Source organism: Aulonocara sp. 'chitande type north' Nkhata Bay, linkage group LG17 (genome assembly GCF_057382095.1).
Source record: "Aulonocara sp. 'chitande type north' Nkhata Bay isolate Kocher_YH1m ecotype deep benthic linkage group LG17, A_spYH_male_GT1.1, whole genome shotgun sequence".
In the NCBI taxonomy this organism is placed as follows: domain Eukaryota; kingdom Metazoa; phylum Chordata; class Actinopteri; order Cichliformes; family Cichlidae; genus Aulonocara; species Aulonocara sp. 'chitande type north' Nkhata Bay.
The window spans coordinates 18,659,914-18,685,564 of NC_141360.1; the positions used below are offsets into that span (position 1 = coordinate 18,659,914).

A 25,651-nucleotide genomic window follows, 5' to 3' on the forward strand; every position below is an offset into this window, starting at 1 on the left:
TTAGAAACATAAATCTTTGCACATATGATGTTTATATGTTGGTTACTGAATTTCTGGAATGAAATATGAACGGAGTCACATTTTAAAATGGTTATATGCTACAAAATAAATAAAAAAAATTCGGTGAGGATAAAATCTACTTACATTTTCTGTGTTCCAGTCTCAGTAACTTTGACACAGTAATATCTGCTGCAATATTTACACCTCTGATGAAATTTTGATACCAAGATTGTATACACAGAGTTTGTAATTGCAGAGAAATACTCAATTGTTGGCATTTTATTTTCGAACAGGAAACTCAGAAAACCCTTTGGGGTCCATCAGGTTAAAGGAAAAAAAACAGACACTCTTGCAAAGGTTCTAGATGTATGGAAGTGGATTTAATTGGAGATAAAGCATCGGAATTTCAGGAGCAGGACCACGCCTCCAAACACGCTCCTTCGGATTCTTATCTATATATGTTCCCCCAGTTCTACAAGCTGTTCATTCTCTATTTTTATGCTTAAGGACAACAGATGGAAATTAGCCCTTGGCTATAATCTGGTATGTTTACATTCATGTAATTTTTTTTTTACATTTATGTTCATTAACATGCACTGTCCTAAATAAATAAATAAATAAATTTACATGCCCCAGCCTCCTCCCTCCCCTTTTATATTCTTTAACTTCACTTCTATTTAGTACATGGGGACCCGCTAGGCCTGGAAGCCGCCGTCCCCTTCGAGGCCTTCCCCAAACCGCAACTCAATTCACGTCCAAGCCATTCACCTTTATCTACTAAAACACTGTCACACCTAAAATAAGGACGTGGGCTCAGCTAGTGACATTATTTTTAGAGGATTTGATCCTGCTAGAGATACCAAAAGTACTTTTAGAAAAGGTCATTTTAGTTAAATGTTTTTATAGATTTTAAAGTGGTCTTTATGCAAGTTTCAGGATTCCAAGTATTAGAGGTTGAGTTTATTTTGGAAATTTTGGTGCGTTTGAGGAGTTTTCAGGAATGAGGGCATTTTAGAGCTGTCAGTACAGGCATGTGAGCTATCTTTACTGGAAGCATTGGATGATGTAGAGGAGGCTCTATCCTTTCTTTTAGAGCTTCTGAAATTAGGTTTACATGATCTGCACTTTTACACAAAGGTCGTGTTCATCAATCAATCTGAGTAAAACTTCAAGTATTAAAATTCAGTACTGACAAATCCAAACCTTTTTGTATACCTCAGTTGTAAAATTAGTATAAATGACTTAAAATTGGTGCAGAAAAAAAGAACTGAGCAAGAGATGTAATTCTTTAACCTTGATTTAGATAAAAAAATATATAATTCAGATGATAAAATATAATTTGAATTTTAATGTAAAATCATTTACATTTACATTCTTATAAACCCAAATTTTCTTCACAACAGAACATAAAAAACATATTAAATGTTTAAACTGAGACTGAGAAGCATGGGATGGGCCAACATAGGAGTGGAGAAGTCAGCAGTACTAAAAGGGAACTGAGATGAATTGATGTGTTTACAACTGAAACACATGACAGGAAGTTGAACTAAAGTCCATTTGAACTGCTCAAAATTCACCTTTGCTTGTGAAGACTAAGTACTAAGTATCTCTCCTTTGCCTCTCTCTAGTCGTTCCAGTCGATCCAGTCTCAATGCCAAATTTGAGGAGACGGTTCCTTTAAACTGTGACCAACCCTACATCACCTCCGCTATCATCAGCATGCCCACGCCACCTGGCACCACCCCTGAAGGTGATGAATCTACCAGCTCCACTGACTACTCCCAGGCCAACATTGTGCGGGTGTCTGCACTTTAGGCCCCAAAAAGACCCTCCCACACTACCACCCACTGCGCTGGAAGACGGCAGGCGTTGGCGGTCTACAGCTTGAACCACACCAGACTCAGAGTAGGCTTTGGTAGCTGCATCATGTGTCCACAATGGAAGTGATGGGTTAGCTTAAATGCTTCAGACCTGCCGTGGAGAAGCAGGTCTACAGGTCACACTAAAACTGACTCTGATTTGGACTGTAGTTGTTTATTGTTCTCTCTTTTTCTTCTGGGAGGATTTTTCCGCTGGCAAAATAGCAGCCGCCTGACTGAAGGTGGATCTCTGCTTCTTGCTGAGAGGACATCACCACCACCAACGTATCTTTGTCCTGAATGGTGGCTTAGCGAGCCAGCACTAAGACACCATTGGATCATTCTGAAATATGTTTAGCACAGAGACTGGCAGCTGGGGTCAACGCTTCACATTCATTATATGTTGAATCCTCTTAGTCAGTTACTAGTCCATTTAGCTGAATTTGACTGTCTGGAGGTGGACTTTAGAGCCAGAAGCTTAATCTGAGCTAACCAGACTTGTGTTTTAATCAAGCTTTAACCTTTTAAATTACCTGCATTACTTTCATATTAGGTCTACCGTACTCCTTTGAAAGATAATGTAGAAAATACATAAAGCATCAGACACAGCGTTTAGTTTAGGCTCAGAGGTCCTCAGCTGATTTGAACTTTATCTCCAATCACTGGAATTCAGTTAGCTGGGCTTGCAGTCTTTGTGCTAAGTTAGACTAAACCTGTCCCAGTAGAAACCAGGATGAGACGGATGGTGACGGTGGATTTATCATCACACTGTCACACTTCTGAACCTGACAGACCCTCTGTGTTTGTAGAAAATGTTCTGAGGACATGTTGAAGGTTGGGACTCGCCATTTGTTTTGCAGTCTTCTGAGTCTCTTTTATAAGTACATATTTGTCCTGGGTGGAGGCTGTTTGTCGCTAAAGACTTCAGCGTTTGTCCTATCATGGGTGGGACAGCAGATATTTACAGCCTGCACCCAGTGATGAAATATATCATGTAATGCATTATTATTATTATTATTATTATTATTATTATTTTCACGTTATTTTCTTTCAGTCATCATATTTTTTGTTATTATTATTTATTAGTGTTGGTGAATGGGAAAGTTTATCTTGAGGTGTACGTGCTACAACAGGGAAATTATCTTTTTTTTTTTTAATTTCATTTCATGGATTTTATTTGTTCGATTTTTAATTATCTTTTTATTCTTGTTTTCATTTTTTGAAATAATGATATATTTCCTTTTACCCCACATCAGTAGTTTGTGATCTGCTGGCTACAGCCCTGAACATGTGTTAGCCACAGACAGTGGGCGGGGCTTTTCTTCTGAAAAGATGTGAACGATTTATATTTGCAGCTGTCATGAAGAAGAAGAGGATGAGGAAAACAGTGAGCATGCTCAGTATCTGTGCGTTCCTGTCCACGGACCCGTGTGTTTCCATGTAAGCCAGGACGCTCCTCTGCATGCACATCTGGCTGGTGGTGTGAGCAGTTCGGGTTCTAGTACTTATTCTGTAAATATGAGTTTTCTAGCTGACCTTTCTGACTGCCTTCCTCTCTGCTGTACAGAAACACCAAACCGCCATCGTGCAAATGTTGATGTCAATTTGTGATAAGAGAATCTTTCTGTTGTTGCACTGGGTCTGGCAGTGATGTGTATTGTAAATCTTGCAGACTGATTTGATGCACTTGTTGCCTGATGTTTTTTTTCTCATTGTTCACCTGAGTGTTGGGTTAGGTGACGGGAAACAGATTTACAGCTCTGACTCTGAGCTGACAGCTGGAACCACAGTTTAAACAGAAAATGGGCAAACCACCAGTTACCCACAAAAACAACCACAACAGCAAAAAAAGTGCTTTTTTTTTGCTGTTGGTGTTTCCATCAACAACCTCTGTTTTACTTTTTGGTTAAAGATTTTAACAAATATTATTTATCTAAAGTACAAATTAACAGATCCCATTGTTTGATGTAAAAATGACCAAAAAAGTGATTTTGTAGTATGGAAAGAAGAGCAATGAGTATAAAATCCAGTGTTAGCTGCCTGTGTAGCTTTCACATGCTTATCTCACAGAGACACGTGAAATGATCGAGCTTCTTCAACTCAGCCAAGTAAATTTGTTGCCTGAATCACATTAAATGGAGACTGAAGTAAAAAATTCAACCAAACATCCAGAAGTAATCTATGATCAGTCTTTTGGTCTCCCTCTTCTGAGTGCGGGCATGGTCACACTGACAGCCTGAAAGCTGCATTTCCTGAAATGTCCAGCAGGCAGCAGTGAGTCAGTACCCACAGACTCGCATGTTAAAACTTTACAGCAGAAATAAACATGTTTACAGCCTGATACGCAAACTGTTTGTCTCTGTAGATATTTCCCCCTTCATTATACCTGTATGTGGGGAAAATGTTTTTATAACTTACCTGATTAAAAACTGTATTAAACAGGTGAGTTATAGACTGTATAATTAGGGGTGTGGTCTCTCTCACTGACATGCAGATGGCCACACACATGTATACTAGGTTTCACCTCAGCTAACTGGAGTCCCTGAACTGGACCTCTGGACAGTGTTTGTGCTGTTGGAGCCGTTTGGAGCATTTTTAATGACATCTTGTGATGAATAACAGGGCTTCTATGAGGTTACTGTACTAACAGATGGTCCAGGAAGGTGGAGCTCCAGTTCTGGTGAAATTCTAGGATTTTATTTGGAATGTTCTGAGAACTACTTAACAGGTATCCGTGTCTGTGTAATGCTCCTCTACTGTCTGTGGATGCAGACTTATCATTAGTTGATAACTTAGAACCAACATAGTAGCCAAATACAATCACTTCTGGAACCAAAAAACAACAACAACATGACAGCAGCTAAAATGCTAACATGATATGTCAGTCCACTGATGGATGATCTCATACTTTCATGGCAGTCTTTGGGTTTTCTTGTATCGTCACATCAGCAACATCAAAGCTCACATGTGCTGTCAACATAGTTGCAACATCTTTAAGCTTTTAGAAAATTATTTTCACATGTTTCTGTGAGGTGAAGTTGGATTAAGTTTATTTCTCAAAAATGCTGAATCAATAAGAAAAAAAAGGGAGAATAAGAAAACATTTCCTGTCTTATGGAATATTTTTAGAGCACTCCAGATTTTTTTATTTGTCTGTCTCTGTCAATAATAATTTATTGTTATTATCTACTCCAAAAACCTTCAATGTGTGGTTTTAAAGGTTTAAAAAGGGTTTAGGGTTCATTTCATTAATGAGTTCTTAGGTTCAGAGTGGTGTTGATGCACTGTAAAAAAGAAAAAGTTGAGAAAACTTAAAATTTCAAGGCAACATGATGCAAGAGATTTTTGAGTTTTCTCAACTTCTGCCAACTGTAGTTGACTTAACTAATATTTTCATGTTCTGCCAACTTGGATCTACTTGTTCACCTAATTAGGATAATCCTGTAAGTCTAACAAAGAAATTCTGGTTTCAATGCCATGTATTTCTGCCTTCACCAAAGATATTCCTGTTGAATTAACATACAATTATTCCCTCCAAGGCCATTTATTCCTAAATTCACCAAACACAGATATTCTTGTTGAATAATCACACAATTCTTACTCCAGTGAGTTGAAAATTTACCAATATTAATAAAGAAAAATTTATGCTGTTATCGTACTTGAAAAAACACTCAAACAGATATAGAATAAAACAAAGCACAACTGAATGTTATGTAAAAACGTATTTATTTTTTTCAACAGTGCTTTCAGTATATTTCAGAAGGTCATGGGCAGTGGGGTGAATTTCTGTAAAAAAGCAAACAAACAGAAAAAAACGTGTTGCCAGTTTCTTTAGGGTGCTTTGAGCACCCCAGCAGAGACATTAAAATTCCAGAGTCCAGAAAAAAGAAAAGTGTCCAGCAGCTTAGTCATTCACGTTCACACCCTGACTGTCCTGTAAAAGCTTAACTTAACTATTGCACACTAAATAGGGTAGTGCAACAAACAATTGCCTTTGTACCCAGACATTGACATTTTACATGGGCTTACTATGATGAACTACAGAAGTCAAAAGTTATTAGAAATGTTACCATCAATGAACAGCGAACTATCAGGTAAAATACCAGTTCCATGCTTCAGGTGGAGTGAAAAACACTATAACAAATCTTTTAAAATCCTACAAAACAAAATTTCACCATAGATTCTCAATAATACAGATTCATCTGACTAATATTTACATTTCAAATAATCACTTATCCACTTCACCTTCATATTGACCGACCAGGTCAAAATGAACCATTCTGTTTTGACTGTTCCTTCTTTTCTCCCTTCTTCCTTTCCTCCCTCTTTCCTTCACTTATTCCTAATTAATTTTAACAGTTCAAACACTAAATATGCAACTCTTTGTAACAGGTGAACGATTATATAGAGGGAAAGGGGTTGAACTACTGTTTTTTTTTTTTTTACATGACTCTACAATGCACTTGAACATGTTTAAGAACAAGTTAAACTCATGTCTGGCTTCCCCATTAACAGTCACAGCAAAAGCTTTGTTTTTAGAGACCTTATGCGCTGTGAGCATCGAGAGCCACCGAGTTCAAAAAGGATGCCCTGAATTGCTTCAAAGGTAAACTCATCTGCTTTGGATAATCAATGTTGAGGGCATACAGAAGGCCAAAGAGGTATGCCAAGGCAGTAGAGAGGTCTGGAATGTTATGTAGCACGATGTCCCCTCCCATATGGAAAAGAAATAGTAAAAACTTATATGTGATTACTCATGAAAGTGGCCACTTTCATGAGTAAATCATATAAGGCTTACATGATTTACTCATGAAAGTGGCCACTTTCTCATTACTTTCATACATTGTTTTAGTAAGTATCCAAAACATACAAGTTTCATTATATAATTTTTCAAGGGATCTTATATCTGTTTTCACACTTATATGCTTTTCATACAAGTTTCACACAAGACAGATACAAACTTTATACGATTTATATATATCTTTTCCATATGGGCTTCCAACACAACAGCATGTTCTCGCACAGACGTATCGGCATCGTCATCTTGCAGGATGGTGAGGATGGCAACTGATGCACCGTTCAACACTGGTTCCAAAATGTCACTGTCCTGAAGAGAAGAAAAGTAAAATATGAATTATTGAAAGCTAAGAAAAATTAAAGACAAAATACTTTTCTAAAAATCTTAACTTTAACCTCTATACCATGATGCTCATTTGACTCATGGAGGTTTTAAAAAGAAAAAGCTTATTTTCCTTTAATTACCGGCACAATATCTTTCACCAACCAACCTTGTGATGAGTTTTGTACAAAAATATTTTCCGCTGTTGAACACCCACTAACAATGCCCAGGTGCTCCTCAGCAGAAAAAAAAGCAGCAAGAGTTATGACAACTGCAATCCTCACCATAAAATTATCTGGACTGCACTGAGGACGTGGACATTTCCATTTTGGATTAAATCATCTTTTAAAAACATCTCATAGCAATTAGAACTCTTATAGTAAAAATAAAATACAGATCAGGCCCAGCAACATGTAAAACTTAAAAAAACAAAACACCATTTTAACAATTTTACTTTCTTTTTACAAATTAAATAAAATACCGCCAAATAAAAACAAAGTAATGACTGATGACATTAATTTCCATTGATGTGTTTTGGCTGAAGCCAACATTTTTTTCTGTTATGACAAAGGTATACTCTCTTCTAAAAATGTCAGGTAAAGGAGCACTTACCTGTTCATCAAGTTTATCCAAGAGGTCTTCCATCTCCTCACCAAGACCTCCCTTCTTAGACCGGTATAGTTTCAGCAGGCCAGGCACAAATTTGTCGAGGGATGCATTGAACGTCCCCAGGAGGTCTTTGCTTGTGATCCGATGAAATTCTTCAGATATCTAAACAAGACAATAACCAAAATATTGTCATTTATTCAGCACAGAAAATTTCTGGGTAGCTGCCTTGTACAGTCTGCACCATGTTATATGCCTGACTGTGTTATCAACCGCAAAACCTACTTCAAAAATCTCTCATGAATACACATTTTGCACAGGAATAGAAACACCCTCCACAAAAAACAGTATCAATATGCAAATACATATTATGTTCACACTGAAATGTGGAATCATATTAACTTACATATGACCACTTGTCTACTATATCAAGTATATGATTGATAACATACATGACATGTAACATAAATGCAAGCTTGAATTCAAACATTTTTTTGTTACTATGATAAAAAAATGCAATAACTATAGAAAAAATAATACTATCTGTAACACAGTATACATCAACAACACACAATCATTCCTTAAATATTGTCTCCTTCCCCATTATGTAAAAAGCTCTGAAAATGTAGCAATCTTATAATACAGAGCATGAAGTACAACTTTAATTTGCTTGTGACAATTAACTTACAGTACATTAGGCAATCTTACACCAGCTGACAAACTGTCAAGTCAGCTTTAAACATTACTTTAAAGTAACAGTGCTGCACCGGATAAACGGTGACTATTGAAAAAGTGAAAAAACAATATTAGACAATATGCAAGTTACTTATATCACTGTCATATAATTGGCGCACATATCCTACACCGACCCATGAAAGCGTCTCCATGACAACGCGTGCTTGGCCCAGTTTGTTGTCAATGTTAACATAACGTTTTCATGCAAAGATAACATTGAAACTGGTTACAAAACAGGTAATAAGCTAATAAGTTTTACCATGGCAGAAGTGCTGTAAAAAGCCAGCGTGAGATACCGTCATTTAGTGATGTCTGTCTAAATATCAGAGTGTTTAACATTAAACATTACTTTTTGCGCTGGCCACTACTCTGAGCTAAAACCTTCAGAGGCTGCTTGTAGCCCGATTACGACACAGCGGCGCGACGAAGGCTGCCCAAATTCATAGTGGACTCCTCTAAATGTGTCCGAGAAATAAGTCCTCCTTATAATAAGCATCTCTTAAAATGTTTGCAATATTGAAACATTTCAATATAATGTAGAAAAAAAACGAGAAAAAAAAGTTACGGATCGGACTCCCCGATCCTTATTGCGCATGTGCAAATTCTACCTGTGGAATTAGTTTTAATATTACTCTTTCTGGGTCACAAAACAAACTTTTAAGATATTTTCAGGCGTTAATGTAGCTGTGTAAATTGCTAATATCTGTTCAGTTTATTAAGACAACATATACTTGCAAAAGTGCTCCGACGTTTTCGGAGACGTCTGTTACCCACCAGCTCGATAGCTAGCCAAGGGGGAGGGGGGGTCAATTAAGTCACTTAGATAACTTAAAAATGCTATTGTTGGCCTTTTTCAGTGTTTTACTAGTTCAATCCTCCCGGGTCCTCAGGAGGATGCAGCCTAGGCGCTTGTAGAAAATCTTAATAACACATGTAGTTAGCTTACCTCCTAGGGTAAATGGTCGGCAGCTCCAGCACCTGTCCAAAAGAATTATACACTCCAACTGCAGAAGTGAAAATCCTCAATGGTCGAAAAATTGCATTTTACATCCAAATCTAGCCACGATGGTTCAAATTTTCTTAGGAGGTTTTTAGTCTAGAACACATGGTAAACCACTATCACACAGCTCAGGTCTGCTCAGGCTCAGTTGAAAGTCCGTTTGGTTTAGTTCAAACTTGTTCAGACCACATGTGCCAGTCATCTACGGGGTTTCCCACTGGTTCCCAACTTGACTCAGAAACTCTGCTCAAAAGTTGATAATCTTTGTTATGCTGTCTAGAAAATCTTAGTTAGGACAACAATGAAAGAAATTTGTTGGGTAGACAAGCTTTTTTAGGTTGTAAATGGAAAGTTTTATTTCTAAGTCAGTTTAATTTAAAAACTTTAGTGAAATCAACAATTGCTAGTTATCGTTTTTACAGTGTGCTGTCTGCTGGGACCCTGATGAATGTTGAATATCTGCTTGTAGATTTTGGTATACAAAAAAAGTTCTTTGAATCTGTGTGACTCATCATGATGTGCCGTACACACCAAGTCTTAAAGCCTCATCATTGCAGAGGTGAAACACCATCAGTTTGTTCCCGTTTTGATACAAAGAAAACAATTTTCTTACGAAACAAACTGAAACCTCTCATTCTTCTTTGGGGAAATATTTCTCTCTCTGGCTGAATTTTAGGGATGTGTTGAAATGTTGGATTTTTCATTTCTACGCCATGTATGGAATAAAAAAATATATGGAAGTAAGAGCACAGAAGACAACATTTTTCTCTTGCTCCAGAAGTAAAGAGCAGCTGGTATTGGGTTCTTACTGTCAAAGCTTGACTTGTTTGACTCGTCAGAATGAGGATCCAAATGGCCAACCCTGCTTGCAGCACCTTTACAACTTCAGTCATCCATGTCTGCGCAAGTTTAATGTGACTTATGCAAGTGACTTCTCTATGCTTTCCTTTGTTTTGTAAGGACAACCTCTGCTTTGTATTTAGGGTGCAGGGGACGGGCTGAGGGGGAAAGGATGAACATATTTTTGAGGAATTTATTATTATAAGTGTTAATAGTGCACATGTGTTGTAATTGTTCTGTAATTTCTTATTTTTAAAATTATTTCCATGAGAGTTTGTAGTGTTGTATGTTCAATTAACATCCCATGATATTTTTCTAAAGTCGTTAGAACATGCATGCATTTGGAGCAGAGATGAAGTGATAAAAGAAAGTGTAAAAATTAGAGACATTTATGACAACTATCACTTTTGTTTGTTACAGCTTGTGTTCATCGAAGATAATATCTAAAAGAAAAAGAAGCTCATGGTTTTAGTCCAGTGCCGTGTCTGAGTAAACAGAATAAAAACATTGTCCTATTCAAACACTTCCCAGAGTTTGTACGTCTCTTTTCAGAGGTGGGATTGAGAGATCGAAGTCACCCAAGCTCTCATTATTAAAGAACTTGACATTCAGCCTGTTATGATTAAAGTGATACAGAGTGCTACCTTGATGTGTCTGTGCTAATAGTAAAGCTTTTTTAGGTGACACTTTATAATACAACTCGAAACTAAGGGCAAAAGTACCCTGTAATTACATGTAATTTCAACATATTTTTATCTGAAATTTAGAGGAAACAATGAAAAAATTTACACTAAGTAATTTCACATACTTTGTAATTACCTGGTAATTATCCAGAAGAACATACAATATTTACCCTTTTAACACTGTACCTTGTGCGTTCCAAGGTTGGGCCATTTTATGAAGTCATTTAACATTGCCTTACTTCCTGATATTTTACAGGGAATGAAATGCAGACTTTATTTAAAATAATTTTAAATATTATCTAATTAATTTTAAGTACTGTGCAATTCCATGGTAATTTTCTAGAAAAAAAAAAATTCCATGTATTTTTCAGGGTATTTTTCATGATAATGATAGACCCAAGTTTATTTTTATCTGTTTTTCCTTCACAGACAATGTTCACCAGAAACCATTCAAACTTACTGCCACCTATGCGGACCAAGCTCTTGCAATGCTTGTAGCCCTGATACGGGCTACCACAGCAATCGGCTAGAAACCAAAACAATCACAAGGTTTTCAGTGCAGATTTTCAGTGTCTTCCAGTAGTTGTATAAGGATGGCATACCTGGCTGCTTGGGACAATCTGCCAGGGGAAAACTAATGGCCTATGCTACCTTTGGCTACACTGGCTACAGGGGCCTGGCTAGCTATGTGTTTTTCAAGGGTGCGAAGCCGAGGGTCTAATTCAATGATTTTGGCCTCCAGAGCTGCAAACAAGCTACATTTATTACACGTATAATTACTGCTAAAGGAGGCCAAGGAGTAAGTAAACATCTGACACAATACGATGGAAAGTGCTGGAGGGCCAGGTAAAGAGGCCGTGCTGCTAGCGAGTCGGCTACAAACTAAGCAAGCTGGCAAATCCCTAAAGGCAGTGCATGAAAATAACCAATGATCTTCTTATGGCAGCTGACTCCAATTTACTTTCCATTCTTATTCTCCTCAATCTGAGTGCTGCTTTCGACACTATCTCTTACTCCATTGTCCTTAGTAGGTTAATCTCCATTGGTCTCTCTCATACTCCACTAGCCTGGTTTAAATCATACTTATCTGATCGCAAAGTATTATTATTCGACTTAAATCCTTTACTTTTAAACCCTTTCCTGGGGCCCATTGTTTTCATTATCTACCTTCTTTGTGTGGACACATTTTTCATAAATATAATATTCAGATTCACTGTCATGCTGATGTCACCCAGCTTATCGGTCCACTAAACCTGATTCTGCTCTTCCCCCATCCTCCCTCACCCTCTGTTTAAATGAACTCAACTCATGGTTCTCTTCTTTCTTAACAGTAACAAATCAGAGCTTCTTCTGGTAGGCTCTAAATCAACCTTATCTAGAACTAATAGCTTTTCTATTACTATCAATAACTCACCGGTCTCCGTTTCTCCATGTGTGAAAAAGTTTTAGTGTTATCCTCGACAGTACTTTACCTTTTAATTCGCATATCAATAATGTCACTCGGTCTGCATATTTCTAATTGTGTAACATTAATTGTCTCTGAACTTTTCTCACTCCACATGCTACTGCCATTCTTGTTCATAACCTTGTTACTTCTCAGATTGATTACCACAATTCACTCCTTTTCCATCCATAAGCTTCAACGTGTCCAGAACTCCACTGCCCGTATTATAACCAGGACCCCTTCTATTCACCATATCACCCCTGTCCTGCAGCAGCTTCAATGGGTCCCGGTCAAATATTGCATTAATTTTAAAATACTTTTGTATACATTTAAAGCTATTCATCAGCTCTCCCCTCTGATTTGATTCAGATCACCATCCCTTAGATCCTTTTCTTTGCTTTCTCTCTCTGTTCCCTCTCCCCGTCTTGCCGCTATGGGGAGCAGGGCTTTCAGCTGCTCTGCGCCTCGACTTTGGAATTCCCTACTTCCTGATATAAGAAATATCACTTGCTTTTCTCTCTTTAAGTCTAGACTCAAAACTCACCTGTTCAAAATAACTTATCCCACATAGCCTTCTCCATTCCGCTATTTTAAATCTATTTTATCCTTTGTGATTTTGTAAACCGCCTGCTTTTATGCTTGCTTTTTATTTCTCTGATGTGTACACTGTCCTTGTATGTTCTGAAAGGCACATTCAAATAAAATGTATTATTATTATTATTATTATTTTTATTATTATGAATAAACAGAGAGTATGCTTCAGATACAGCACATGATGATATGAAATAAGGCGTTATCTATTAGTTTTAATTAAATTGGCTTCACACAAACACCTCTGTGTGTTGTAACAGGCACAGGAATTGATACTCTACCGCAGAGAGATCATACACGTCACTACCAAGCACTTACACACACACACCTTCATACACCAAGTGACTTTTTGCACAATACTCAGTCTTTTGCACATTTCTATTGCACTGTTGTGTCTTGTATCTGCACTGTCTTGTGTCTATATTGTTCTCTTCTGTCTGGTGTTGAACTGTCTTTGTTTCGTTTTTTTTTTTTTTTTTTGCCATTTTTGCACATTGCAATTTATGTAGTTCTGTGTTGATTGTCTGTTATATGCCATATGTAGCACAACAGTCTTGGAGGAACGTTGTCTCGTTTCACTGTGTACTGTACCAGCACACATGTTTGGAATGACAATAAAGCTACTTGACTTGACTTGAACATTAGCTGATAAACTTGAGAACGGTCAGTAAAATGCATTCAGCTTTGTTGCTATGATTCTTTGGCTGAATGGGTTTAGGCATCTTGGCAGAAACTCTCCAAAAGAATATCATGGCTTTTAAATATAGCTTTGCAGGTCTCACTATAACATTGGTTGGTTTTCAACATACCAACAAGTATTTATAGAAAGTTTCACAACTGTGATAGAACAAGTTATTTGCGAGTTTAAATAAGTGTTATTCTTTTGATCTATGCTGGTGAAAATAGGCTGTGAGTTATTACAGGTGGAATTTAACCTTTTTTTGTTCTGTTGGTGCTTCCTGTTTGCAACAGGAAGAAAAGCTCCCACCTGATCCTGTCAAAATCAACTGATGTATTTATAGAGTAATATAATATTTAATGAAGGCATGTGATACTTTTATCTTTTCAGAGTCACAGGCAATCCAAGTAAAGGAGGGGTCTAAATTTGGTACTTCGTTTTTATTCTTACATTTTTGAGCCATCATAGCTTCAAGAGCAGACATCCATCTGAAGATTTCAGGGCTTAAAACAGATTTAAGCTTACAACTTTAAAATCGCAACAAAATTTATTTTACACTACAAGTGTAAAGACACAATTTGGCCTTTGGTTAACACAATTTTTCCCCTTATAATTACTTCTAAGTGTCAGTATCCTAGAATATATGGCAGTTTAAATAATCTGCATCAATTTAATTAATTTGATACAGAGGAGAAATAAACACTGGTATAATTTAAAGATTAAAATTTTGCATTTCAGTGTAAATTTTGGTTTTCAATTACTCAAACCCAGAGCTTTTGTGTCTCTATTGGAGCAGAAGGATTGGTGTCCCAATGTGTCGGCAAAAAGTATGTAAAAGACAGAGCAGTCCAGATCCACAAATGATGCTCTGATCCAGACGACACACAGGGATGATAGTGTACTGTGAATTGTTTCTGACAGTGGAACTGTTTGGGCAAAGGAGCGCACAGTAACATGCCCTGGCAGACTGTCTCTACATACAAGTTTCTGGAATCTCAGCTTCTCGGGATCATCAGAAAATAACTTATCCTCTCTCAGCATACACCCCATCTTACCATCACTTCCATCTGTAGAGAGAAGAAATAAATAATACCCAAGTCAGTGATTTAGCACATCCAGTATAAAAAGCGAGGCACTGGAACAGCTGTGTAACACAGTTGTCTTCCTCTCGTGCCCTATGTTAACATGTTGGAGTGAACCTGCTAATCCCGAAGCTCATACACTTCAGAGTCTCACTACAGAGACCTTTAGCATGAAGTCTGTTTCCACTGTAGATTTCACTCAATTCCACAGTGAAAATGAAATGCTGAATCCTGAAAGCTTCATTATTGCACAAGCACTTTGTCAGGTATTCACCCTTTGTTCTTTTTTTTACGTTCCATTTTTTCCATTTTTCACCACGCCAGGTGTTTAATCATAAACTTCTGTTTTGGCTGTAGGTCCTGGCCTGTATGGGACACCTTGTGGGTCTGGATCTGGACCGCGGTCCGCCTGTTAGTGACCTCTGTTTTATAAGGATGCTATATGTTTGTATCTTCTCTGTCCTGTTAGACCCATGTGGCAAAAATCAGCCTGGTTTAACGTTTTTTCTATTTGACTTAGGGCAGTTATGATATGGCATGTTTGGGTGAAGGAGAATCAGCCTCTGATACACCACATACCTATGAAACATCTCAGTAAAAGTAAGTCAAATTAAAAAAAAATTAAGATTATGCTGTCATTTCTGTATGACACTGAAGTACAAAATGCTTCTAGTGGGTAGTGTCATGGTTGAAAGGGAACCTGAGCAGCACTTTATAGGCTAAATCATCATTTAATAGCTGCTCACTTCTGGCTTTCTCAGTGGTTGCGGTGTTTGAAGCACCCAGCTTACATAGACTGGGTTCTTCAAAGAAAGCAACCCTGAATTGAAACGGTACTGCTGAAAGCAATTGGACCGAAACCTCTACCTACTTCAGATCCTCCAGTCTGGAGTGTGGACACTTCACAAGATCAGACAGCTCTTTCATGGCTGAATCCTGCAGGTTGTTTTCCCTTAAGTCCAGATGTTTCAGATGGGACGGGTTGGACTTCAGAGCAGAGACCAAAGCAGCACAGCTGATTTCCGACAAACTGCAGTTACTCAAGCTGCATAAAGAATAAAAGAAGAAACTGTTGTCTTTCTGTCAGTGATCTGAAGAATCAATATCAATGTTTAAACAGTTTTGTGAAGTCAAACACTATTAAATATTAGTAAAGCATTAGCAAGTGCCTAATTCAGTTTTAAAGCATTACTTCTCCTTAATATGTCATTTATAAATACAGATATAAATGTTTACTTTTGATTAATAAGCTTATATATAATGTGTTGGCGTTATCATTTAGAAAGTCTCAATAACTGATTAACAAAGTACACACACACACACACACACAAACACACACACCATTAGAGTGCTCTAATGTGATGATATGGTAATATAGGGTCGTTAAGATACGATGGAGCCTGCTCATTCTTGCCCTTGTATGTGATGAGAACAATTTTAAATTTAGATTTAACAGGGAGTAAATGAAGAGAAGCCAATATAGGAATAATGTGCTTTCTCTTTAGAAAAGAATTTAAAAATGAAAATTAAAGTACCTTAAGACTCAAACAAGTCTAAGCTATGTCCACAACAGGAAAATGACATAGACAAAGCACAAAGAGATACGGAACATAGAAATATTTATTCTCAGCTGCAAACATTTGTGTGTGTGTGCATGCATCTAAATACTTTGTTAATCACTTATGATACCATGAACATGTTATATATAAGTTCATTGATCAAGAATAACATTTATGTTTTATGTGTTTATAAAATACATCCTAAGGAGAACTAATGCTTTATAAATGATGAGTTAAGCACTGAGATGTCTGCTGTTCCCGTCAGTGGCCTCATTTAATAATATTTGCTTGGAAATGTTGGAAATGTTTTAACCTGCTGAAGAAGTTTGTTACCATGCAAAATTACTGTTGGATCATTGAAACCTGTGTATTGGCCTGTTTTGTTCTTGCCACATTTGTATATTGGGAAATGTTTGATTTCATTCAATTCAATTTAATTCATTTTTTCCTTTGAAGAGTGGTCATTCCCTTAGTGATTGTATGGAGGCATGTGACACACGACACAGGAGCTCTGGTTTTACATTCCAACTTTTTTCACCTCCAAACATGAACTGAGCATATTGCGCCCAAACACAGCAGAATCCTTCCTCTCAGCTTGGGTGTAAGTGGAGTCCTCTAGTGGGTCACCACAATTGCATTTTATTTTCTTTACATTCCTTTTATTTTTCATTTAATGGCATATGGTGTTTTGGAAAATAGTAAACAATGACCAAAGGGAATAAAAATAATAATTGTAATCATTGTTGTTATTATTAGTAACAGTAGTGATGGCTCGTTCATCATGTTTAAATTGAAAAAGCAGTAAGGCTGTCATTTGTTCATATGCAAGGTCAGGGGGACTATTTTCCTAAAGAACAAACCAATTAAACTATGAAAATATTGATAAATTAAAGATTTGTGCATGAAACATTCGTATCCATGTTTGTTCACTGTGTGGCAGGGAGATTTAGGCCCCAATAAGCATGACTCCAGAGACAACAAGCAAACTCAAAAGACAGGTCAATTGCTGGAACTCATAGAAAACCAAAACCAAAACTAGAGACTAAAGGGACCCAACAGAAAACAGGAATACACAGCATGTGGGAGAATGAAAGAAGGATCTGAGGAAAACTGGGTGTTTAAATAAACACAAGACATAGTTAGCGAGAAAGGACACAGCTGGGGAAAATAAGACACAGGTGAACAGAATCTAAATGATGAGACAAGGGGAAGCAAAACTGAACACAAAGCACATGAGATGAGGGACTCACAAAATAAGACAAGAAATAAGAAAACACAGGAACAGAAAGAGAAAGACAGAAAGGGAAAACAAATATGAAGACAAAACTGACTTCACACCGAAGATGCTAAGGACAAAACACAAAGATAAAACTAGGAGAGATTACACACGAAAGGAAACTATTATAATCAAACAAGGAAATAAGAGCTAGAAACATGGAAAACAGAATTCAGAAGGAGAGGAAAATAATACTACACCCAAAAGACTAAACAATATACTCCTAGAATAGAAACAACTTCATATTAATCATAAATTCTAAGAGAATGCTAACAGGCAACTGACCTCAGCGTCTCCACTTTACAGTGTGGACTCTCCAAAAAAACACAAATGTGTTTCACTCCTAAATCCTGCACATCATTTTTGCTCAGGTCCAGATTTCTCAGATGGGATGGGTTGGACTTTAGAGCAGAGACCAGAGCAGCACATGCAGTCTCTGTCAACCTGCAGCACTTCAGTCTGAATAAAGAATAACAAAATTTCCTTAATCACAATATTTTGCAATAATTTGAGACAAATCACTTTTAGCACTAGGTAAAAGAGCCAGCAATAATAACTGAGTTACTGGGGGATGTGAAAGCTTTTAAAGTCGTATCTGGCATCAATCAGTGCCTCTTGTCACCAAAAAGCACTGATTGGGTGCCTCTCACTGCAGTGGAATAAATACACGTGTTCATAGCAGAAACCAGATATGCTCCAGGAGGAGGAGTTGGGACTCCCAGTGGTTGAGATCTGGCTAGTGGCTGCGCATTATGTGTGGCAATACCTGCAGCAGCTATATGATTGTTTTGAAAGTCTGAGGACCAGCAGTGTCAATATCTATAATCCTTTTTTCTAAGATCTACACAGTTAATGTGCACAGAGGCCCACTCTCTCCAAAATACAAAATCTGTGGGTCTCTCTCTCTCTGTTATTAAAAATAATTCTATAACCAGTACATGCAGTAGCAGCAGGATATAATTCACTACAAAAATAAAATAGACGGAATAAAAGTTTTCTCAGTAAAGGTCAATGTAAGTAGCTCATTCAACACAGTTCTACTATAAAACTACAGAAGAATAGTAGCAGCAAAAGTTTTACCAATATATATCTAATAAAATTGTTACTTGTGTTTAGTTCCTCTACAACGAAGGATTCAAGTACAGCAAAATATAAAGATTTGGCAAAGGTAAGAACAGTTTTAACTGACCAAAACATGTCAGTGATGCTTTAGAAATGCATTAAACAAGTTAGCGTCTACCTAAACACGACTGCACACTGTGACAAAGTGTTCTCCTTCTTTGGACTATTGCTTAACCTTGAAGGGCACTGAAACACTACACATATATAGGCTAATTTACACCATTGAGCCCTGCATTCAAAAGGTGACATAAATGTGACACTGTCTGTGAAGCTGGATTTAAGAGTGCTTAAATTTAAAGTGCTCGAAACATATTTAGCGCCATCTTCAGTCAGTACAGAATGTTACATCACTGGGTTGGTTAGTTGGTTGAGGCTAACAGACTTAGACTAATTTATGTTATAATGGGATTATTTAATAGTTCCAGCAACTTTAATATCCTAGAAAGAAAAGTTTAACTGAACAGACCTCAAAGTCTCCAGTCTACAGTGTGGACTCTCCAGACCAGCAAGCAATGGTTTCATTGCTGAATGCTGCAAAGAGTTGTTTCCACTCAAAATATGCAGGGGGGTGAAGCTCAGGTCCAGCTCTGTCAGATGGGAGGGGTTGGACATCAGAGCTGAGCCCAAAATTTCAAAGTGAGTCTCTGAGAGCCAAGCTTTACAAAGTCTGTGATGTAGAGGAGAAAACATGTTATTATAAAGAAGACACTTTAGATTACTCCCTAAATTTAATAAGAAGCAGTTTCTGTTTGGCATTTTGCTTTATGACACCAGTGGTTCAGCTAACCTGATCTGGCTGACATTAAACAATAGTTCGCCAGATGTTTCTTGGGCAGCCTCTCTTTCGCTTGCTTTGGGGGTTCCAGCCTGCTTTATGATGTTGGTTGGAGGTTTGCGTAGAGTGTGCCCTACCCAGCCTAGGAGAGAGATTTCCCATTCATTCCTAATCTGCATATGAATGGGATAAGCACTCACCCACTGCTTCAACTTCAAATCCACAATTGAAACATTTAGAATCTGTTGTCGCGTGGTATAGGAATAAAACTAATAACTCAACAGTATCAGACCTGAACTTCATTAAATATAAACATAATGAAATATTTCAATGTGGATGACACATGACTGTGCTTACTTCCTTAAATAATGCTTCCCAGCATTATTTTTAACTTCTGAAAAATTTGTTCAGCACAAACACAATTAATAATTCAGTAGGGCTGAATATTTTTCAACATAATGTAATCAGAAAGATGTTGTTAGATCATGAACTACTGATCTCACATGATCAGTAGTTCATGGTGTCTCATGTTGGTTCTTACAAGTTTTATAAAAATATTGCTCTTGAGCTGATTTTACTGAATAACTTTACTGATTTCATTTATATTACTGAAACCAAATAACTGCGACACTCAGTAATGGCTTCAAAAATTTTAAGCTACTGACAAAATGAAATAATTAGAATAATCTTTCATTATAAATAAATATTTTCACAGTTTTTGAATCAGCTCCAGATGTGTGAGAAGATCAAACTGAAATGTAATGTATGGGAAGTAAGAAGAAAAGTGTAAAAGTATAAGAATAACATTGGGAATATTGTAGTGAGAATATCTGATAAACTATACAACTAATGTAAACTGATTTACAATCACATCTGGACTCACAGAGCCTTTCTGCTGTTTCTCACAGCTGGAATCAGTCTTAAATGTCCCTCCTTTGTTGTGTTGTACTTCTCCAGGTCCAACTCATCCAGAACCTCATCTGACATCTGCAGAATGTAGGCCAGAGCTGAGCAGTGAATCTCAGAGAGGTTCTCTGATCTGTTCTCAGACTTCAGGAACTTTTGGATTTCTTGATATACTAAGACGTCGTTCATCTCTATCAGACAGTGGAAGATGTTGATGCTTCTGTCAGGAGAAACATTAAGTATGTTCATCTTCTTCAAGTTAATGATGATTAGCTCAATGTGTTCTGGAATATTGTCTGTCTGACCCATTAGGCCTTTTAAAAGTTGTTGGTTGGACTCCAAACACAGGCCATGAAGGAAGCGAACAAACAGGTCCAGGTGGCCAGTTTCACTTTTAAGAGATTTCTCCATGATTCTATTCAAAAAGACATCCAAAGATGAGATGTCTTTTTCCTGGAAGTCCTGCAGCACCTCTGTCTTTTTGTTGTTGTAACAGTGGAACATGTAGACTGCAGCCAGAAACTCCTGGATGCTGAGATGAACAAAGCAAAAGACTGGTTTCTGGAAGATCACACACTCTCTTTTGAAGATCTCTGTACAAACTCCTGAGTACACTGAGGCCTCTGTGACACTCAGACCACACTGCTCCAGGTCTTCTTGGTAGTACAGGATGTTTCCTTTCTCCATTTGTTCAAAGGCCAGCCTCCCGAGCTTCAGGAGAACTTCCCTGTCAGCCTCCATCAGCTCCTGTGGACTTGTCTCACGTCCCTCGAGGTACTTGTTCTTCTTCCTCTTTGTCTGGACCAGCAGGAAATGTGAGTACATGTCAGTCAGGGTCTTGGGCAGCTCTCCCCTCTGCTCTGTAGTCAACATGTGCTCCAGAACTGCAGCAGTGATCCAGCAGAAGACTGGGATTGTACACATAATGTGGAGGCTCCTGGATGTCTTCATGTGGGAGATGATTCTGCTGGACAGCTCTTCATCATTGAATCTCCTTCTGAAGTACTCCTCCTTCTGGGTGTCAGTGAAGCCTCGTACTTCTGTCATCCTGTCAATATAATCAGGAGGGATCTGATTGGCTGCTGCAGGTCGAGAAGTTATCCATATGAGAGCAGAGGGAAGCAGATTCCCCTCGATGAGATTTGTCAGCAGGAAACTGACTGATGACTGCTGTGTGACATTAGACACAAGCTTTCTGTTGATGAAATCCAATGAAAGTCTGGTTTCATCCAGGCCGTCAAATATGAACAAAAGTTTACAGACAGCGAGCTTCTCTGCTGTGACCTTCTGTAATGCTGGATGAAAAATATGGAGCAGCTCTAGAAGACTGTACTGCTCATCTCTGATCAGGTTCAGCTCCCTGAATGAAAGCAGAATCACCACACTGATGTCTTGGTTCTCCAAACCCTCTGACCAGTCCAGAGTGAACTTCTGCACTAAGAAGGTTTTTCCAATGCCAGCTACGCCATTTGTCAGAACCACTCTAATTGGTCTCTGTTGGTCACATACGGCTTCAAAAATGTCTTGGCATCTGATTGGAGTGTCATCAAGAGTCTTCTTTTTGGAAGCTATCTCCAGCTGCCTCTCCTCATGTTGGTTATGAATCTCTTCACACTGTCCCTTTGTGATGTAGAGCTCAGTGTAGATGTTGTTGAGAAGAATTCCATTTCGTTTTTCATCAGTTCCTTCACTCACATGTTCATATCTCCTCTTCAAACTGATCTTATGTTCATCTAAAACCTCCTGCAAACCTGCAATTGCTGGAAAAAAGAAAAAAAAACTGTGAAACTAAAGAACATAAAAATATCTCTAATACTTAAACAAATCAACAAGAAATCCAGCTTTCAGAAATTAGTCCAACAGCACACAGAGGTTCAGACTTACTTTGTTCACAGCTACTCTGACTGGTAGTCTGGAGTCGAGCTCTGATACTGGATTTTTCTCCACAATGGGGACAGGGGGAGTCTCCCGATGAAGCAGCCTGGTCCCAGTATGAGGTGAAGCACTGTCTGCAGAACCAGTGTCCACAGCTGGTAGAGACTGGATCCTTCAGGACATCCTGACACAAAACACAGCAGCACAGCTGCTCCTCCACACAAGCATGACTTCCCTTCTCTCTGTGAATGACAATGAAAATTTATTTTGACCAATACAAACCACTGGCATAAAAGAAATACTAAGGTTTAAAACCAGCACTGGCTTCTAGAAAAAAAAAAAAACTTTGGCATGTTTATAGTTCTGAGCACCTAGTAGTCTCTCCTTCAGCATCTTTTATTTCTGGTCTATTTTGACTCCAAACAAAATTACTTTATTGTATTTTATTTTCTTGAAATCATTTTTGTACCAAAAAAATAAATTCCAGAATCTGAGAAGGCTTAACATCTTAAAGATTTTAAACTGTAACCAGTAACACCACTGTTTCATGGGATTATTAATTGAAAATTTCTGTCAGGGTTATTGATGTGGCAGGCAGGATGTGGACCCAAGTGTAGGACTCAAGGCACACATGGGGATAAACTCAAAGAGGCTGCTTTATTTGCTGTAAACATCCAAGCGACAAAAATACAAAACTTAACCTAAATGGGAAACAAAAACTAGGGAGCTTGAAAAACACTAAACAGAGAAATTTGGAGCCAGGAGTTAACTAGAATGATTAACACAGGAGTAAAACAGAGAAACATACAACAACGAACAGAGCAAAACACAAGGCCTAAATAAAACGAGGTCAAAATGAGGGAATGGGAAACAGGAGGGAAATACAGCTGGGCTAATCTTACATAACAAGTTACGGAGGAAGAAAAACTGAATACACTGAACACAGGACAAGGAACTATCAAAATAAAAAGAGAAACACACAGACCAAAACTCAGACTTAAGACCGAAGCTTAACAAAGTGACTGGGGAGACAGGGAATACAGAGACAAGAGTGACTAGATGAAACACTGGACAAAGGAAAGGCACAGAGTAGACACAGGAACAGAGACTATGCACAGGTGAGATAAACACTAAGGGACGGAAAACCAAAATCATGAATAACAATAATCAAAGAATACTAAACCAAAAATACAAAATACAAAGCTAAAATTAAGCGTTACAATGACCATCACCGGTGCAGCTGACAGTTATCAAGTGGTGGGTATATCACTATTCACTAACTTTTTTTTTTTCTTTTAAAGCGTGTGTATGGGAGAAATTTTAATATTGTATGCCTGGAGTAGATTTTAGTAGTTTTTGCTGTATGACTGTGAGCATTGAGCCTAGTCCTATTATTCTTTCGTGATTTTTTATTTTCTTGTTTTGTTTTTATTTTTGTGTTTTTTTTCACGCTACTTTTGTTTTACAGCACCTTGGGCGTATTTTCAAACTTTTGCCGCCTTTTGGTGAGTTTGTTTAAACACATAATTATATTTCATAATTATATTTCCTCAAGGTTAAACTCTTCTGGATGTCATTGTCTCAAATTTAATCATAACTCCTCTGACCACCACACCACAAGTGAGACATTTCTTCTTTTGCATGTTACCGGTTTTGGGCACTGACCTGTAACTCTGTCAGGGTTGGTTTTATGGGGCTGAATCCTGTTATTCTGGCACCGGGAACACACTGTGGCACAGTGTTTAGGACTGTTGCCTCACAGCAAGAACTGTGTTCAATTCCACCATCAGGCTGGGATGTATGGAGTTTGCATGCTCTCCCAAAGACATACAGTTCGTCTTGTTTTCATGATAGAGCTTTAACCTAAATGTGTAGAGACCTGCTGCCGTCTGGTCAGCGCCTCAGGTCAATCAGGTACCACACCTCCAGACTCACAGTTTCTTCCCCTGAGACAATGTTAAGACTGAGTGTCGACGAGAGAGGTGAGGCCCTACTTTCACACTCTGTGGGCAGTATCTGAGGAAGTCCTTAAACCACATACAGATGTGGATTAATATGTGGGAGGCCAAGGTTAATTAGTTCTGCTATCAGTCTTTTAGTGATGATTGTTGAATGCCGAGCTGAAGTGTATAAAAAGAAACTTGGTATAACTGTGCTTGAAGCCAATATAGGAGAAATATGTTCTCTCTTTCTAGTCCGTGCCAATACTTTCACTACAGCCTTTTGGATTAACCGAAGACTTTTCCGGGAGTTTTTAGGACAGCCCAGTAATAATGAGTTACAATAGTCCAGCCTACATGTAATAAATGCATAAACTAGTTTTTCATCATCACTCTGAGACAGGACGTTTCTAATTTTAGAGATACTGTGCAAATCGAGGAAAGCAGTCCTACAAATTTGTAAACTGAAAGACATATTTTGAACAAAAATGACTTTGTTCAGATTTTCCAGTGTTAGGGAAGCCCAGGCAATGACATTAAAAGACGATATCTTTACCTATTTCTAAATCTTTTAGGGCCAAGTACAGTAACCCTAGTTTAATCTGAATTTAGAAACATTAAATTAGAGGTGATCCAAATTTTTATGTCTGTGTCTGGATCGATGTATTGGCATGGAGAACAACTCAGTATTAGTATCTTGCCCAAGGATATTTGCCATCCAGACTGAAGCAGCAGAGATTGATCCACCAACCTTCCAAATAGCAGGTGATTTCTGCTACCGTCTGAGCTACAGCTGCCAACGTGTTATAGCTCAGTAGCAAGTCCTAAGTATTTACCACTAATGTTGTGTTGATTTCATGTTAAACAATTAAGTTTTTCCTGTCAAAAGTGATTGTTCCATTACATTTCCTGTAATGTAACAATAGATATATTTCATTACTTGTGTAAGATTTTTATATCAACTTTACTTCTTCTGAACATTACAATTTTTGAATATCTGTTTGTTACATGATTTTATCTGATGAAACAAAGTATTCTGTTTATCACAGGCTACTTTAGGTCAGAGTTTACAAGAACATTTATTTTGAAACATCTAAACTTTTATAGAGTCACACAAAGTAACACCTTGCTTATGGTTCTGAGACCTTTTTTGGACTTGTTATTCATTCTTCAGAATTATGAGATACTTATGTTCATGTGATGTTCAGGTTTTGAGAGCCTCAGAGTTTTGTTGCTTATGTTTCCAGGTTTTGGTTGTTTGTTTTCATGTCTGTTCCCTGTTTTTGCTGTCCACTCTGTCTCTGTGTTTTGTCCTTTTGTCGTCTCAGTCTCTAATGTCTCCATCTCTGTTTACTGTCCCGTCCCAGTGTCAAGCTTATGTCTGTTTCTTAGTTTGCATTACTTCCTGTTTTATTTTGTTCAACGCCTGTCTCACATATGTTCAGATTTGCTTCCACTGTCTCATAACTCCGATTATTTCCTGTGTTCCCTGGTGTATTCCATCACATCACTTATTACCTCATGTGTATTTAAGCCCTTGGTTTTCTTCAATTGGTGATC

At 37.8% G+C, this 25,651-nt stretch overlaps 2 protein-coding genes across 2 annotated transcripts in view; one reads left to right on the forward strand and one right to left on the reverse strand.

The window, feature by feature from the left end:
- LOC147309935 (A-type voltage-gated potassium channel KCND2-like) overlaps nucleotides 1-10,676 on the forward strand; it is a 120,624-nt gene extending 109,948 nt beyond the window's left edge. Inside the window, exon 5 of the mRNA XM_086268075.1 lies at nucleotides 1,629-10,676. Within this exon, the coding sequence (XP_086124201.1) occupies nucleotides 1,629-1,815 (187 nt within the window). The 3' untranslated portion in view covers nucleotides 1,816-10,676. The remainder of the gene's footprint in view (nucleotides 1-1,628) is intronic.
- Nucleotides 10,677-15,505: 4,829 nt separating this feature from the next.
- Nucleotides 15,506-22,064, reverse strand: LOC147309936 (NACHT, LRR and PYD domains-containing protein 12-like). The gene is made up of 4 exons (XM_086268097.1): nucleotides 20,254-22,064; nucleotides 19,062-19,262; nucleotides 17,759-17,932; nucleotides 15,506-15,683 (listed from the first exon to the last, which is right to left on the reverse strand). Exons 1-4 carry the CDS (start codon nucleotides 21,321-21,323, stop codon nucleotides 15,506-15,508), a joined length of 1,623 nt encoding a protein of 540 aa, XP_086124223.1. The 5' UTR covers nucleotides 21,324-22,064.
- Between the last annotated feature and the right edge of the window lie 3,587 nt (nucleotides 22,065-25,651).

What these genes read in the sequence shown, in the direction of transcription:
- LOC147309936 (XM_086268097.1), bottom strand. Translation starts at nt 21,323, where the DNA reads ATGACAGAAGTACGAGGCTTCACTGACACCCAGAAGGAGGAGTACTTC. An exon ending in AGAAACAGCAGAAAGGCTCT is followed by an intron (nt 19,263 to 20,253) that starts GTGAGTCCAGAT and finishes TCTACATCACAG; the next exon opens with ACTTTGTAAAGCTTGGCTCT. An exon ending in TGTAAAGTGGAGACGCTGAG is followed by an intron (nt 15,684 to 17,758) that starts GTCAGTTGCCTG and finishes TTCTTTATGCAG; the next exon opens with CTTGAGTAACTGCAGTTTGT.